This window comes from Typopeltis vanoorti, chromosome 10 (assembly GCF_054136105.1).
Source record: "Typopeltis vanoorti isolate ZY-2024b chromosome 10, IOZ_Tvanoo_1.0, whole genome shotgun sequence".
Taxonomy (NCBI): Eukaryota; Metazoa; Arthropoda; class Arachnida; order Uropygi; family Thelyphonidae; genus Typopeltis; species Typopeltis vanoorti.
The window spans coordinates 82,500,193-82,517,349 of NC_143558.1; the positions used below are offsets into that span (position 1 = coordinate 82,500,193).

General features: G+C 34.7%; 1 protein-coding gene across 1 annotated transcript in view; it reads right to left on the reverse strand.

Annotated features, from left to right (window-relative positions):
- Ctf4 (Chromosome transmission fidelity 4) overlaps window positions 1-17,157 on the reverse strand; it is a 525,719-nt gene that overhangs the window by 260,561 nt on the left and 248,001 nt on the right. Inside the window, exons 12-13 of the mRNA XM_090398697.1 lie at window positions 14,287-14,340; window positions 13,710-13,848 (exon numbers count right to left, since the gene is read on the reverse strand). Coding sequence (XP_090254823.1) covers window positions 13,710-13,848; window positions 14,287-14,340 — 193 coding nt within the window. The remainder of the gene's footprint in view (window positions 1-13,709; window positions 13,849-14,286; window positions 14,341-17,157) is intronic.

Sequence of the window (17,157 nt, forward strand, 5' to 3'; positions counted from 1 at the left end):
CAAACAGTAAGTTTGCGTCTGAACATGGTTCAAGTCTAAAGGTGGCGCAAACTTAACTGTTTGCTTACTTGGGATTAGGAGTAAAATAAACAAGTTTATAAAATTACTTGGTAACCCTAATACATTATTCCCAAGGTAAAAAAACTTATTTGCATCTATATCTCCTCCAGAGATTCTTATTAAAAATAAAAACACCTTGTAGCAACTTATATAGGTAAAGTTGATAAGGCTCTTTATTACTAAAACCTTGGTATTGGTATTGAATGATGATGGAAAAGAAATTACCCTTGGAGGGTAATGGATGGCAATGCTGTAGCCAATGAAGTTCTAACTGAGGTTCGGCTATTGCTGTTACCCTCCTGCCATGATCAGAGCTTTAATAGCTTAATAACAACTTATCCCTACACTGTCCTCTACAGATAACGGGGAAGATGAAAAGCATTCTTGCTTCGCCCCTTTAAGCCAGTCCTTATAAGGATAAGGAACCTTGGTATTTAGGGTCTAGCTACTCACTGAGGAGACCTCAAAAAAGGTTGAAACTGGTCTGGGTAGTGACCCCACCCATAATGTATTGCAGTATACATCTCTTAGTGAGATGTGCTTTACATGGAAACTACTAAGAATAGTGATCAGAGCTTTACCCTCCTTTACAATGAGTTGTCCTGGTGTTGCAACACCTTTAGACTTGAACTACGTTCAGGTGCAAACTTAACTGTTTGCTTACTTGGGATTAGGAGTAAAATAACCAAGTTTATAAAATTACTTGGTAGCCCTATATATATACCACATACCACACACACACACACACCAGCTATCATACTTATTCTTGAATTCATTCACACTGCTTGCACTCCAAACATCTAATGGCAATCCATTCCAATCACGCACCACCCTCATAGAGAAAAATCTAGCCCTCACCCCCTTCTTAGCAGCCTTCATTCTCAGCTTTCTGCATCCTCCATAAATTGGAAAATTCCATCAATTGAAATCTTGTATGACCCTTTCAGAAGTTTGTGAGTCTCAATCATATCACCATGAAGACAGATTGAGAATTTGTAGATTGCAGACACTAGCAAACAAGAGGAAGAGTCTGCAGTCTACAAATTCTCAATCTGTCTTCATAATCAGTATTCCACAATCCTGATACCATTTTTAACACTCTTCTTCATACTCTCTCCAATATATCAGAATCACAACAGAAACCAGGAGACCAGACTCGCGCACAATAGTCCAAGTGAGGTCTTATCAAGGCCTTGTAAAGAGGCAAAATGACATCCTTATCTTTACATGTGAGCATTCGTTTCAGCATTGCTATTATCTGTTGAACTGGATTTGCAATCTTTGCCACATTACCCCTGAACTTCAACTTCCTATCTACTAACACTCCAAGATCTCTAGCCTCATCAGTTTCTTCTAGTCTAATCCCACCAATATAATACGACATTCGATATCTAATCACGCCAAAGGGAATGACTTTAAATTTACTGACATTGAACTGACACCCATTTTTCCATGCCCATAATTCCAGCCTATTCAAATCATTCTGCAAGTATTCCTGATTACCCTACCTATCTGTGCATCATCAGCAAATAGCTGTATGTCGCTTGTCAAATCGTTCCCAATATCATTAACGTACAGATTGAATAACAGTGGACCAAAAGTGATCCCTGTGGTACACCCACTTGTTACCTTAAATCTTGCAGACTCACATCCATACCACTTTTTGATATCTGTCAGTCAGCCATCCTCTTATCCATGCTAATATTCTATAATCCAAACCCATTTTCTCCAATTTATGCAAGAGTCTATCATGCTGTTCTATCAAAAACCTTCGCAAAATCCAAAAGTATCATGGTATCCAATTCCCCTTATCTAGTTCAATGGTAACATTGTTATAGAATGTGAGCAATTTAGTAAATCATGACCTTCAATTAGTAAACCCATGTTGTTCATTGCAAAGTAACAACACCCCTACTATATAATTGATCTTGTTAGATTCCACCTCGCACCAGATGGCTTCTAACTCACTGTCACATGAAATACTATTAGTAGTATTTCTACAATCATAGGTCTCAACGCTAACTGAATTCAATTCATCCAATATCATTAGCAGCATGCCTCCTCCTCTACTATCCATCCTAAAAATATTTTACCCTTGATACCCATTAGTAGGTCTTTTTTTTTTTGAGAGAGCCAGGTCTCACTAATACCTACAATCAGAGGTCGCAACATATTGACTAAGGAAACAAACTCTACCCCTTTATTTCTGATACTCCTAGTATTCGTGTACAGACATAATAATCTACTTGTTTGTTCTTTTGCGTAGTCTTGTCTGCAGTCTGCCTGACACAATTGGACAACTTGCAGATCTCTATTTTTCTCTAATGCCTTATACATGCACACATCTTTGATGGGTCTGAACTGGATGAACACAAAGCTGAAATCATTCTTTTCTCATCAACATTTCCATGACAAAGCCCATTCCCATCATTAACACAGTTATATAATATTGTTGCTTTTTCACTCACATTTGCAGCATTCCTCCCTTTATAATTTAGTTTCCCTGATTCTCTCTGTTAAGTCTGATAATTATTAGTTTTTCTAGACTCCTGATACCAAACGCATTCAAGATGCAGGCCGTCCCTCTTATACAAATCCAATCTTCCCTCAAACTCACTCCACACATCCAAAAACTCGCATCCATTCCTTCTACATAGCCTACACATCGAATCATTTGCCGTCATAGTCCTTATTATATATACAGTAAAACCCCTTTTTTCACACTTTTCAGGGGACTAATGGAAAAAATTGTAAATAGCAGGAAATGTAAAAAAAAAAACATTTAAAAAAGGCTAAAAGATGACTTACTGCTAGTATGTGAGTCTACATACTAGATAAAATTTAATAACTGAAAATAAATGAATTTACAATTACTTACATTTGTCTATTTAAAAAAATTGTTGATTGTTTTTGCTTTTCGTTTTTTTTTTTTTTTGACACAGTGCCAGATTGCTTTGCATTCAGTTCAATGCTTGACCTGTTTTTTACTATCATGTTCAAAGTGGACACAGAGAGTCCAAGATCTTTTGCTAAATGCACACGTGTTCCGGCATGCCAATGTACATGTCACAGAATTGAAATTTTTTCTTCTACCAAAATACATTTTCTGTCTTTTTTCTCCATCCTGGTGGATACTCCACCAGCACAACTTGAAAGCAACTTTCACACGCTAAATTACGTAGCAGAAATTCTGCAATATCAATTGGTGATTTTTCAATCACAGTACCACTCATCACTACATTACTGCTGCAAGCATGCAAGTCACCGTGTTGGCAGAAACTACAGCCGAACGCAACACCATCTGGGAACAGAAATGCACAGATTTCCACAGAAATCGATTCAAAAATCAGTATTGTCACCGGGAAAAAAAATGCAAATTACGGGAAATAACATCCACATCATCGAGTTGTTAATGGCAGGAAAACAATATATCGTAAGAATAGGCCTTAAGACGGGACCAACGGAAAATGACGTAAATGGCAGGAAAACATAAATTGCGGGAATGTAAAAACGGGGTTTTACTGTGTGTGTGTATGTGTGTGTGTGTGTGTATCAATAAGCAAAACTATATACAGATTGACAGTTCAGTTAACCAATTGATGGCAATATCTAGCTATAAATACAATTTCCTGAAGCCTCCAGATAATGAGTGTGTGTGGAGAAGTCATCAGTGATATGATACATTCTGCACAGCACCACACATGCAAAAGATTGACTGTGAAATTCTCCACAGATATAATAAGTTGGAACAGTGGCCTTGCCCTGTCCTAAATCTGTTCAACTGGCTCCAAAGGTGTTGAGATAGATTGAAATCTCGAGGTTTGACAGTTGATATGTAATCATGTACTTGTTTGTAGTTTGTTCCAGAGTCTTCTCCATGAGTCCTAGGGGACATCATATGATATTTCCACAAGCAAATGGGAGATGATTGGGAAGTGAGGAGACATCCTGATGAACAGGAAGGTACATATTCTTTCTGATTTCATTTATTTCTTTGATGGTAGCTTCTTTGCTGAATTCGGCATGGAGGAGTGACGTGGGAAAGAATAGACTACCATGGGAGAGGAGTAGATATCAAGGTACCAGATGGTTTTCATTGTTATGTTAAGCTGCATGTTCACAAGAATTTTGTGATGAATTTGGCACAAACTGGCAAACAATACTCTGCCACTGGGAAAAACCAGAGCCAGACTGCTGTTCTAAGAGTCAAGGCATTACAATCCCAAGTTGTGCCACGAAGGCTTCTTTATGATGTTATTCCTGGCAGATATCTTTAACTTAGTTTTTCCCAATTGTTTTTGGTATGTTAGACTACGATCAATTAGTGTCCTGTTGCAGAAGTTTATTTTTAGTTTTACACGAGCCTCGTAGTTATTTAGGTGGAAAGCTGAAACGATAGCTTTGCTTGAATCAGGAGTGTAATTTTGCAGTAAGCTCAGATCTCTGTTCAGTGTTTCTTCAAGGCCTTGGTAGCAAGGATGGCATTTACAACAGGCCTCAAAAGCACTTCTGTTTCATATATCTTTGGGCTCCATAAATTCTCACAACTAACAATGTTTGGAAATTACTTTTTTTTTCTTTTTTTTTTTTTTTGACTCAAGTCAACCAGTGAGACTTGTTCTTGTGGTATCATGTTGGATATTATGAGTCTAATAAACAGCAGTAGGTGTTGATGGCATCCATTAAGTCATTCATTTTCAGATGCACATTCTTCAGCATCTTTAACTACTATAGCATTTGCTTTGTATGGTTAAGTTACATAACTGTGATGCAGCTGCTGTTAGAACATAATTTCTTGAGAGATGTAACTTCCATTTTGGAAATATCTGACTGGTCATTTTGCTTGTATCACAATATGGCTGTGGTTTAAATGCAGAATAGGTTTCCAGAGACTTTCCATGTTCTTACAGTACCTTTTTATATATTAGCTTTAATGTCTGCTTTGGGGATGTTGTAAGGAGTTAAAGCCTTTCAGTAATATATTCAATTCTGTATGCATTAAGGCCTGATAATGAGCATTAAATATGATATGGCATAATGCTACAAGCAAAATAGCCAACCAGAAATATTTCCAAAATGGAAATTACATCTCTCCAAAAATTATGTTCTAGCAGAAACATCACAGTTATTAAAGTAAAGAAAATGCAACAGTATGAATGCTGAAGAATACATAACTAATGTGAAGCTTACTTGATGACACTCACACTTACTTTAGATGCTATCTTTCTAAAATTTTTCATGTCGCTCCTCTAAAATACAAATCAATTACAATATAGCAAATTTGTCTATATTCTTAAGGGGCACCCCTAGGTATAGAAACACTAGTTACTCCAGTGATTAAATATTAAATCATAATTTGTATATATTTAGCCATATCTTAGGGAAGATCTTCATGTTCTTGATTGTTGATTTTAAAATTTTTGGGACATAATTTTGGAAGAAAAAGTTGGTGGAAACAAACTCATAATCCGAACTCTTAAAAGAATAATAAATTACAAGAGGAAATGAACTCACAAGAAAAATAATTTACAAGAGGAATTTAAAACTGCAAAGTAGATAAAAAACATGGAAATTTTTTTACTAAAAGGGAATAAAATAATGATAAAAATATATGGAAAGTTTTTTAAAAAAACAGAGGAATGCATACTGTGTGACATAATGAACTTAAATGAAGAATAAACAGACAAAAAATATAAAAATTAAGGTATCTGAACTGTTTAGATATAGGAGTGGTCTTCAGAGGAGTGAGGAAAATGATGAAAGGTGAAGTCTATGCTAAGTTGACTTTTATGGTTGCATCGAATTTTTTAGTGGTTGCTCATTGGCAGAAATCTGGGATTTCTTGGAATAAAGTGGAGCTTCCATATTCCAATGTAGATCAATAATATGATGATCTTCCCTAAGGTATGTCTAAAAACATCTTTCATGTTATCACTGAATATTATATATCATTTAGACAATAAATTGAATGATAGCCACAGTAATTAACTTTCATGAAATGAAAGTACGGATATTTCATACTGAAAATAACAGTACATCATCAGTCATAGAAACAAGCAAATCAAGGAAATAGGAATACAAGGTACATACAGCAGTCTGTGGTATACCAATTAAAATCTGCTGCCACATGCTAGAAATTATTATTAATAAGTAATATTATTAAAAACTATTTTTGATGGTTACATAAAATAAGAATCTCCTAAACTTTTGGGGGAGAGAGAGAGAGACAATCATTCCAATTCAGATTTCGCTGATGTAAAAGGGCTTTGAAACTTTCTTCCTTTAAAAAGGCATTCTTTCATATTTCATATTCAAAGAAAGTCGCAAAGCCCTTTTACATCGGCCAAATTTGAATCGAAACGATTTTCTCTCTCTCTCCTCCCCCCCCCCCCCCCCCCCAAAAAAAAAAAGTTTGGGAGATTCTTATTTTATGTTACCATTAAAAATAGTTTTTAATAATATTAATTTCTAGCACATGACAACAGATTTTAATTGGTAAACCACAGACTCTTGTATATACCTTGTATTCATATTCCTTTGATTTGCTTGTTTCTACGAATTGATGATGTACTGTTATTTTCAGTATGAAATATCTGTACTTTCATTTCATTAAAGTTAATTATTGTGGTTATCATGTAATTTATTGTTTACAGTCATGCCACAGCTACCTTTAAAGATTATATATCATTTAGGTTTTAATGTTTAATCACAGGAATAACGAGTGTTTATATACCATGGATGCCCCTTAAGAATATAGGCATATTTATTATATTACATTGACTACTCTTATTCAACATGACACAACATCAATAACTTGACCAAAAGCCTAATCAAATGGACTGGGAAATCAAAATATGACTTGCTTCCGAACAACCCTTAGTTTTCAAGAACTTACAGAACCCAAAGAAACAAAGCAGGAGTGCCCTTTTAGCCTATTCTAGATGCCAGGAGAATCATTTACCTTCACACATAGCAAAAAAGTCCTTTATAATGCAGGAATACCCTTTAGGCGTATTCTAGATGGAGATTTATTTACCTTCAACATATAAAAAAAAAACCCAGTCCTTTATATGTGTGCGTGTGTGTGTAACCAATTCTTTCACTGAAAAAATAAAAAAAAAGTTAGATCCATCAGGCATTTCAGCAAGCTTAGGTGACAGAAATTTATTTGCCAGTATCCACAGAGAAGAAAAGACTGCTTCAAAATCATTTTCCTCTGGATACCATCTGACTTTACACACAGCGCACAGAAAACATTCTCTTCCCATTTCAAGAAAACACTTTGAAGAGTAAAAAAAGTTTTGCTATGCACTCACCTCTCTTTTTATTTCTAACCAATTTATTTATGGACTCATTCAAAAAATAAAAAAAATAAAAAGTCCCCAAAAATGCTATCAAAATTCCGAAACATGGCTATTATTTAGATGATATTTCTGTTATCCAGCCAGGTTCAATCATCATCATCAAATTCCTAATATATCCTTTAGGGGTGTACAGGATATGATAGTACTACATGATAAATTACATCATTACTAACTTCCTATCTACAATTTTCCTCCAAATCAGTCTGTTACCTATCAAGACTCCAATATCATCAGGTCATATATTTCAGTCTTCTAAGGCACTTTTTACTGTATCAATCTATCTATATCTTGGTCTTCCTCTGGGTCTTTTTCCTGCCAGAGAACACTTGTTTTGCTAATCTTTCCATTTCCATTCTATTTAAGTGACCACACCACCTGAGATTAGCTCTGCTAACACATTCCTGGATGCCGACAATGTCAAGTTCTTTTCTAATATCTTCATTTTTAATATGATATTGCCATTGATTCATCTGTTCATGCCTCTAATCTTTCTCAGGACTAGCATATCTGTAGCCATTAGTCTTTTGTCAATTGTTTTAATTTTGACCCAGCTCTCAGATCCACAAGTTAAAATTGGCTTCAATACTGTCTTGTATACAGCTGATTTAGCATTTTGGCTAATTTCTCTTTTATTCCATATAAAGTTATTCAACTGACTTCTTACCATACCAGCTTTGTTGATTCTCTTGTCTATTTCCATATTTAATTTACCATCTTCACTAAATATCATGTCTAAGTAGCTGAAATGTTTTACTTGTTCAATAGGTTTTCCATTCACAATGCAGTTAATAATTTCAATGTTTCTGCCTATTTTCATTGTCTTTGTCTTTTTAATGCTGACCTCCATACCACATCTATTACAACAGTTATTCACTTTAGTCAGGGAATCTTGCAGATTTATAGCAGATTTATTTAGAAGTATAACATCGTCCGCATAAAGCAAAGAGCTAACATTAACATCTCCAATTTTGATACCAGGTTTAATGCCACTTTCTTTCATAATGTGATCCATATAGATAATGAATAACAGAGGGGATAATGTACATCCTTGTCTCACACCAGATTTAACATTAAACCATGTTCCTGTACTTCCTTCAATTCTAACTGCTGACTTACAACTCAAATAAAGACTAAATATTGCTTGATATAATACCCATTGACCATATAACCATAGCATTTCGAATAGCTTCTCTCATGGCACCTTGTTATATGCTTTTTCCAGATCTACAAAACTTAAATACAGATCTTTGTTATATTCCCATGATTTCTCAACTATTTGTCGTAAAGTGAAAATCTGATCCTGACAGTCACTAGTTGGCCAGAATCCAGCTTGTAATTCACCAAGCTTCTCTTCCACAATCCTTCTCAACTGTTTCTCAAGTATACTTGCATATATCTTACCAGGAACAATCAGTAAAGAAATACTTCTGTAATTCTCACATTCAGTTTTATTTCCCTTTTTACATACGGGCACTATGAGAGCTCCATTCCACTGTCTGGAATTCGTCCCTTTGAATTGGAGCCACTGATTTCATAACTATTATCTAATGACTTAAAGACTTTTATACCTTCATACTTGGGCATTTCTGGTCGAATATCATCTACTCCTGCTGCCTTTCCACATTTCAGGCTTTTGATGGCTTTTTCTACTTCAAGTATGGATATGTATTCCTGACTGCATACCTGGTCAGTGTCTTTTTTACCACTGTGCTGTCATCATGGCTTGTTTCATTTAGCAATTTTTCGAAGTAATTTACTCCATATTTCAAGGATATCTTTTTTTTCATGTCACCTTTATCATCTTTAATTCCTTTTACAGCACTCTTTCCTCCATTTCTTAGCATCTTCAACAACCTCCAGAATATCTTGGCACCTTCTTGATATTTATTTTCTACGTTCTTACCAAACTCTTCCCATGACTTTCGTTTAGCTAGTTTTACACACTGTTTAGCTTTCTTACATTTGTCTCTGTATTCTCTAAGAGCACAAGCTGACTTATTTGCCAGGAACTTTTGATATGCTTTCTTCTTTTCTTTCACTGCCTGTGTGCACCAAGGAGTTCTGATTTTTTCTATCCTTACAGACAACCTCATCACATGCTTCTCTGGCTGAAACAATCAGTGTTTTTTTCCAGGCTTGACAATGAATCTCCAAGGTTTGGTTGCTGTTCTCAAACTCATTTTTTCTTCAATCATGTTCGTGTATTTTAGTCTATAGTTCACGTCTGAGAGCTGCTCAACTTTTATTCTTTTTAAAACTTTCTTTCACTGCCTGTGTGCACCAAGGAGTTCTGATTTTTTCTATCCTTACAGACAACCTCATCACATGCTTCTCTGGCTGAAACAATCAGTGTTTTCTTCCAGGCTTGACAATGAATCTCCAAGGTTTGGTTGCTGTTCTCAAACTCATTTTTTCTTCAATCATGTTTGTGTATTTTAGTCTATAGTTCACATCTGATAGCTGCTCAACTTTTATTCTTTTTAAAACTTTCTTACATGTTCATCTATTCAATATGAAATTCAATTTTATCCCGCTCAAGACTAAATGGTGATCACTTCCAATTTCAAATCCTCTGTACACTCTGATGCCCTGCACCAAGGAGAAAACATTACTATCAACAATAACATAGTCAATGACACTTTTCTTATTCCTTGCCTCTTCTCTCCATGTGAATTTGTGCACATTTTTATGTTGGAACATTGTGTTAGTAATAACCAGACCATGTCCTGAGCAGAAATCCAACTGATATTTGCCATTATTATTAGCTTTGCTCTTTTCTCAAAATTTTCTCAATATATTTTTGAATGTCTCACAATCTTTTCCTACTCTGCTAATTAGACCCCCAACAGGGACCAACTTTTCCTATTTCATTGTGTCAGTTGTTTTCTCGCAAGCCTCAAAAAATTCCTCCACTTCTACCTCAATAGAACTTCTGTAGGACTATAGGTACAAATAAGTCTCATTGTCCAGTTCCCCATTCTCATATTTGCCCACATCACTCTACTTGAGACTGCCTGCCATTCAAGAAGATTAGCCTCATATTTAGTGTTGATACTATGGCTACTCCTTCTTTTCCTTGATTGTCATTGCCTGAATATAACATTTTATATTTATTTCTCAGAAAGGTCTCACCAGTTTTTGCTTTTTTTGTTTCAGTCGCACCTATTATGTCGATATGGTACTTATCCAGTTCCTCAGTTAGCTCCATTTCTTTGCCATTCAGGCTTCTTATGTTGATAGTACTGATCTTGAACTCTGGTGATGTTGAGTGGGGGTGTGTTTTCAGATTTGTTTCAATAGCTGAGTTTTCTCTGTTTGCCCTAGTGAAAACAATGGGGGGACCTTGTTTAACCGGGCAATGTCCCAGCCGGCATGAAATTTTGTCATGTTGTACTATCATTTTGTATTTTGGTTTAAATCAATAAGAATACAATTTGGTCGGTAAATTGCCTGATCGGTTCTACACGTTCCTTTAAAAGCTATGTGGAGGTCTCCTCTCTTATATAGCTTTGACCCTTAAGCACCCCCAGGTTCAATAGAACAATTAAAATAATTCAGTGTATTTGAACAACATACACCTATACACAAATTTCACTCTTGAACTTGAAAACAACAGGACTCTACCCATTTCTTGATATTCCTAGTCTCTGAACAGAAGCAACTCATTTACTTAGTATAGAGAAAGCCTGCCAACACTAGAAGATGCCTCATGCTACATTTTACTACCACCACTTCTTTGCAAAAAATACAAATAATGAAAATATTAAGGAAAAGGAATCAAGAACTCAAATACCTCAGCTATACCCTATCTCAAAAGAAATTTAAGTACAAGAAGATCAACAAGATCTTGCAAATACCCTCGAAAGTATCAACACAAAGGCAAGAATATAAAAGGATGACAACTCTTCCTAATATCCAATACATAATAAAGTTCTTAAAATACTCTGACAACATGACATCATGATAGATAGCTTTCTCCCCACCATGCAAGATCAAGATTTTTATATCCTCCTAAAACACTTTAACCATCACTTAAAAAATCAGGTATTCATAAAATCTAATGTTCATACAGAATATGTTATATAGGATAAACAAGATAATATGGAAAGATATGGATGTAACATGTGGAAAAAAAGCATATTTAGATTAGCCTATCTACAACCAATGATGGTCATCCTATACTTTGGCAGAAAACAGAAAAGTTGTATACGGATTATAACTTCTTTGTAAGAAAATTCCAGAAAGCTTCAGAAATTCTAAACACGTTTATTTATCAATAAAAACGAAGGTATCATCTTACAGCAAGTCTGGTCACTGTTCATTAAAAATCTCAGGCACACAGATCTTGGATATGGTGCACCATTATGTTTTGAAATATAATAGTTCCAGTTAAGTATATATGCCATCACACAACCCCTCTTTTTTAACTCTTGATTCAATTCCTGTTAGCTTTGATATAGAAAAGTTCTCTTGTCACTATATTTAAAAGTATCTCCTGAAGAAGTACAGAAAAAGGTATATGAAACTAGTAGAGACGTGTAAACCTAATCAAGGTATTTTATTATTATTATTGTCATCATCTTAGTCTTTATATCAGAACCCTCAAGAAACATGATTACTTCACTTTCCAAAAATCTGAATGACAATAATTGTAAGTTCTTCAACCCAATAAATTTCATATTTGCCCACATCACTCTACTTGAGACTTTTCATCATGAATGGGAGTCACATTTAAAAACATATCCAAAGAAGATGACTCTGTTACAAAAGGTGAGATATTGGCATAGTAATTTTTTGAAAGTGATAGCATCCTATCACTTTCAAAAGGCAAGACCATCGCCAGATCAGATCATACCCTGAGGCAAACAAATATCGTCCCAATGGATTATAAGACAAAAATATAAGAAAATCTCCAATGCTATTTTGTTTTTATTACAAGAGAAACATTAATGCAAAACAACTATATAATAATATTAATTAAATGTTTGCTCTTCAGGGATATCACACAATAAAACTGTTTATAAATAATAAAGTAACACGTAAAAAACCACAGTGATATCTTTAATTAGTAAAGGACATATATTTCGTACTAAAATTAATAGTATATCTTCAGTGTCTGTTTTGAACTGAACGTTTTGCCTGTATTCCATTCCTATTACAGACAATGAAGATGTACTATTAATTTTAGTACGAAATATGTCCTTTACTAATTATAGATATCACTGTGGTTTTTTACATGTTACTTTATTATTTGATTACTATGTCACAGGTTCCATAAAAATTAAAAACTGTTTATTATCTCTTCTAAATTTAAATTATAAGCTATGTCTGCCTCTATCGATATAGTTACTAGACCAATCTTTCTTGGGTCATTGCTCTTCGCAAATAATTTTTAATCAGATTAAGCTTGGAAAAACTTCTTTCCGCACTTGCTACGCTAACAGGAATTGTTAACAATCTTAGGGCAGTGGTTACATTGGGATAAGTTTATACAGGATTTTGGTTATACATATATGATAAAATTTGTTGAGGACCACTTTTCTCTTGTATTATTTTTGAGAGAATTTTTAATTCTTCAAATAAATCTATTGCATCTACATCAAATGTTTTGACACTGCTCAAAGCAATTTCCAAGTCTTTACAAAGTTCCAAAATTTTACAAGTTGTCACGCCACCCTTATTAAGCAGCACTGTGAGGCAGGCTGCCTTTATGCTATGCCTGTCGATGGTACAGTCAAAAGGGTAAAGTTCAAAAAAATGAATTGGTTTGCCTTGTAGAACAGGATAAAATGGATATTTAATTCTTAATCTACAAGTAAATGAATGTTTTCTTTTGGAATTCTGAGATGAACACATATCCAAAACTGTTTTTATTAAGTAGAATTTCCATAGTGCTAAAGGAGTTAAAGAAACAAGAGCTTAGACAGTACTATATGTCTATTCTTGTCAACCAGAGTTTTACTTTCATGATGGCATAGTATACTACTAAATTAATCACAGGGCCTGTGAAACCTTAAAATTCACCGATCCTCAAATAAAACATGGCTTGATATATAGTGGCATATAGAAATAAAACTCAGGGTAAGACAGAATCATTATGTCCTTATTTATCAGGATTAGGACTCAGTGTGCCAATTCAATATGTGAATATTGGTTATTCACTTAATTCTGCAATCAAAATGTTTCCATAACAAACAAATTCATATGTAAATCAGAAAGAATTTACAATTCTAAAAATTTAAGGACTACAGAAAAATTAGTATTTATCAATAAGTTTTTATTTACCACTTTCATCATCATCATCATCATCTGTTTTATGAATTTTGCTTGATACTTGATATTCTTTTTCAGTGAAATCTATGCAAGTATCTAGTCTTTCCAAATTAGAAAGACCCTCATCTCGAATTTCTACTCTTAATGGGTCCTATATTTCAAAGTGGAAACAATTTCAAAATTATAAAAACTGAGTACTAAAGAATGACAAAATAAAATATATAAACAGTTATAATATTCTGGAGGAAACTAGAACAGATACTAATTAATTAAGAAAACATTCAATTAAAACTAAAATGAGCATATTAATTATTCTTGTTTAGTTAGTAAATAGGATAAGATAAACTATCTTTCAATATTATAGAGATCAGTATATAGGTTAGAAAAGTAATAATGTAATATGCATTGCATGTTTAATGTTCACTATGTTATAATTATCTTTAATTTGTTTACAATAATCTTCTATACTGATCTATTCTCTGTCAGGCAAATTCTAAAAAATACTTTATAACAAAACACAATCTAAATTTGTAAATAAAGAAACTAGTATAAACTTATAATATTTCGGTAACAATACTAAAATACTTGCATCACATTTCATGCCTTCAGATGTACCAATATTTTCTATTAAACCAAGCTGTCCCTGCAAATAAATAGAGGATTGTTAGCAAATGACTGTTTATAATAATAAATAAGGTCTTAAATATGAAAAACTAGTACCACTGAATTTTCAGTATTTATTTTAATTAAAACACTAAATTTCAAATTTGTAAACAAGTGGTTATTATCAACAACAATAACTGCTTGATATGTACAAAGTTTATTTTTCACTTGGTTAGAGTATAATAAATTTAGTTTAATCCTTTATCAAGTGTGAGCAAACAAAGTTTGCACCTGAAAGTATCTTCAGGACTGGGGTAAGGTGGTACAACACCAGGGCAACTCATTGTAAAGGTAGAGCAAGCTACCAACACTCCTGTCTCAGTATCTCCCATAATGCAAAACACATCTCCGTGAGGATATGTCTAATGTTATGCATTAAGGGAAGGGCTACAACCCAGACTAGTTTCGACTTTTATTGAGGTCTCTTCAGTGGGAGCCAGGCCCAAGTGCGGATACCAGGCAGAAGCATTAGCAGGTCTTCTCTACCTATAGGAGTTGCCAAATGGTGTGCCACCCTTTTTTAATAAATTACTCTGGATTTAGAGAAAGATGTTGAAAGTTTATTTTTCACTTGGTTAGAGTATAATAAATTTAGTTTAATCCTTTATCCAAGTGTGAGCAAACAAAGTCTGCGCCGGAAAGTATCCTCAGGACTGGAGTAAGCTTGATTATGGATCCCAGGTTTACATATCTGCAAGGGATAGCACGCTCCAGTGGTTGGATCCGATCCATCATAAGGATATCTGATTAGTAACTTGTGATTTTCACACATCACCAATTCAAAACCTTTATGTGCTATAGGTTATGTAGCCTTTCATGTGTGGAATCATATATATATATATATATATATATATTAAAAAAAAATGAATTTCCTCTATCACTCAGACAAAAACATTTCTCTCTTAATTATGTCCTAAAAATAAAGTCAATTCCAGATCATCCTACATGGACCAGACTCTTTTCTTTACGTTGGGAGGTCCTGTATCGCACATCAAACTACCACCCATCCTTTTGGTATGCACATTAATGAGGCTATGGAAGCTGTTGGGATGAATACTGACAACTTTACCTGCACCAAACTAAACAGCATTCCTTCATGACAGGCATGCATCCTACCCTACAACCTCTCACTTTGTCAACTACAGAAATCTCATACACCCTCATCTGTCTATCTTCAATTATTCGATGCACACACACACAGTAGCCCACTCTAATTTCCTGCTAATCAAGTGGGATTTGGTTAAAGATTGTTGTGATGTCAGGAAATAAAGCAGCAGCAGCAGCACAGCCAATGGGAATCTCTGATCGTCAACATCACAACAATCTCTAACCAAATTCCACTTGATTGCAGCAATTATACAGAAGAGTTGCATGCCATTCAACTTGCACTTGTGCATATCAAAGAACACTCCTACCAAAAGTGTATAATTTATAGACTCTGGGTTCTTTACAGGCTATCTCCTCCCTGGTGTATAATCCTCATCCCATGCTTGAGGTGCTACAACTCTTGTACAAAATAAACACACACAAAAAAGACTAGTGGAAACAAGGTCGTGTAACTTCGAAGTTCCAAATCCATATGCAAGAAATTGGAATGTATCCTTCCCACACATTTGATTTTTTTTTTTTTTTTTTTTTCAGTGAGAAAATACTTCACCAGAGGGCTGCTGACAAAACCAGTAGTACACATAAAGTTAATTAAATACAGAGCTAAACTCTAAGACCAGAAATGGTAGATTTAAAATTCCACTGAATAAAATAGAAATGTTATATTGAGAAATAAAATTAATGTATGCTTGGTTGTGTTGGATTCCCAGCTGCATTGGAAATAGAGAGAAATGACATCTCAGATGCTGTTGCTAGATCAGCTTATACTTTTTCAACATACTTTTCAATGGTCCCAGTTTATAAAATCAAAGTTAATTGCCCAATGGCAATACTCCTAGCAGGAAGCACTGATGAACAAGATGAATGAGATTAAGAATCTGGAGTATGTTGCTTAAAATGTTCCATATAAAAGTTAGCAATAGGAACGATAATGGTGAGCACATGGCTGTGCCTTCTTTTTGTAGATAGAAAGCATTTTGCCATACAAAATAACCAAAATGTAATACATGTGCAAAGAGCGCGGTGATATCTGGAGAGAATTTGTTCTGTAAAAGAAGGATTGTGTCATTGATTGGAACATTCGTAAAGAGAGCAGAGACATCAAAACTGACTAATAAATCATCTTTTTCTAATGTAATATTTATGAAGTGCTGTGTGTTTCTGATATAGGAGGGGGGATGACCTACCAACTCCTTGAGTGTCGCCGCTAATTTCTTGGCTAGGTGATAATTCGGGCTGTCGCTACCTTCGACTATCGGCCGGAGTGGTATGTTTTGTTTGTGTATCTTTGTACCATTATCCCCCCCCCCCTCCCCATTGCTATCTTTTATATGGAACATTTTGAGCAACATGCTCTAGATTCCTCTCCTTTAAAAACCCAAAGTCTGGCTTAGATACGTTGACGATGTTTTTGCGATCTGGCCCCATGGCCGAAAGACACTAGACACTGCTAGATCAGCTTATACTTTAGCCACCTAAACAAACAACACAAACAGTTCACAAATGAGATTGAAAAACAGAACACTCTTCTGTTTCAGATACACTTGTCACACGTCTTTCTTCTGGCAGTCTTTCCTTCACTTACCAGAAACCTACATATACTGGCCAATATATACACATAAACTCACCACCCAACACAAAAACTAGGTATCACTGATACTCTAAAAAACAGGGCTTTGAAGATTTGCTC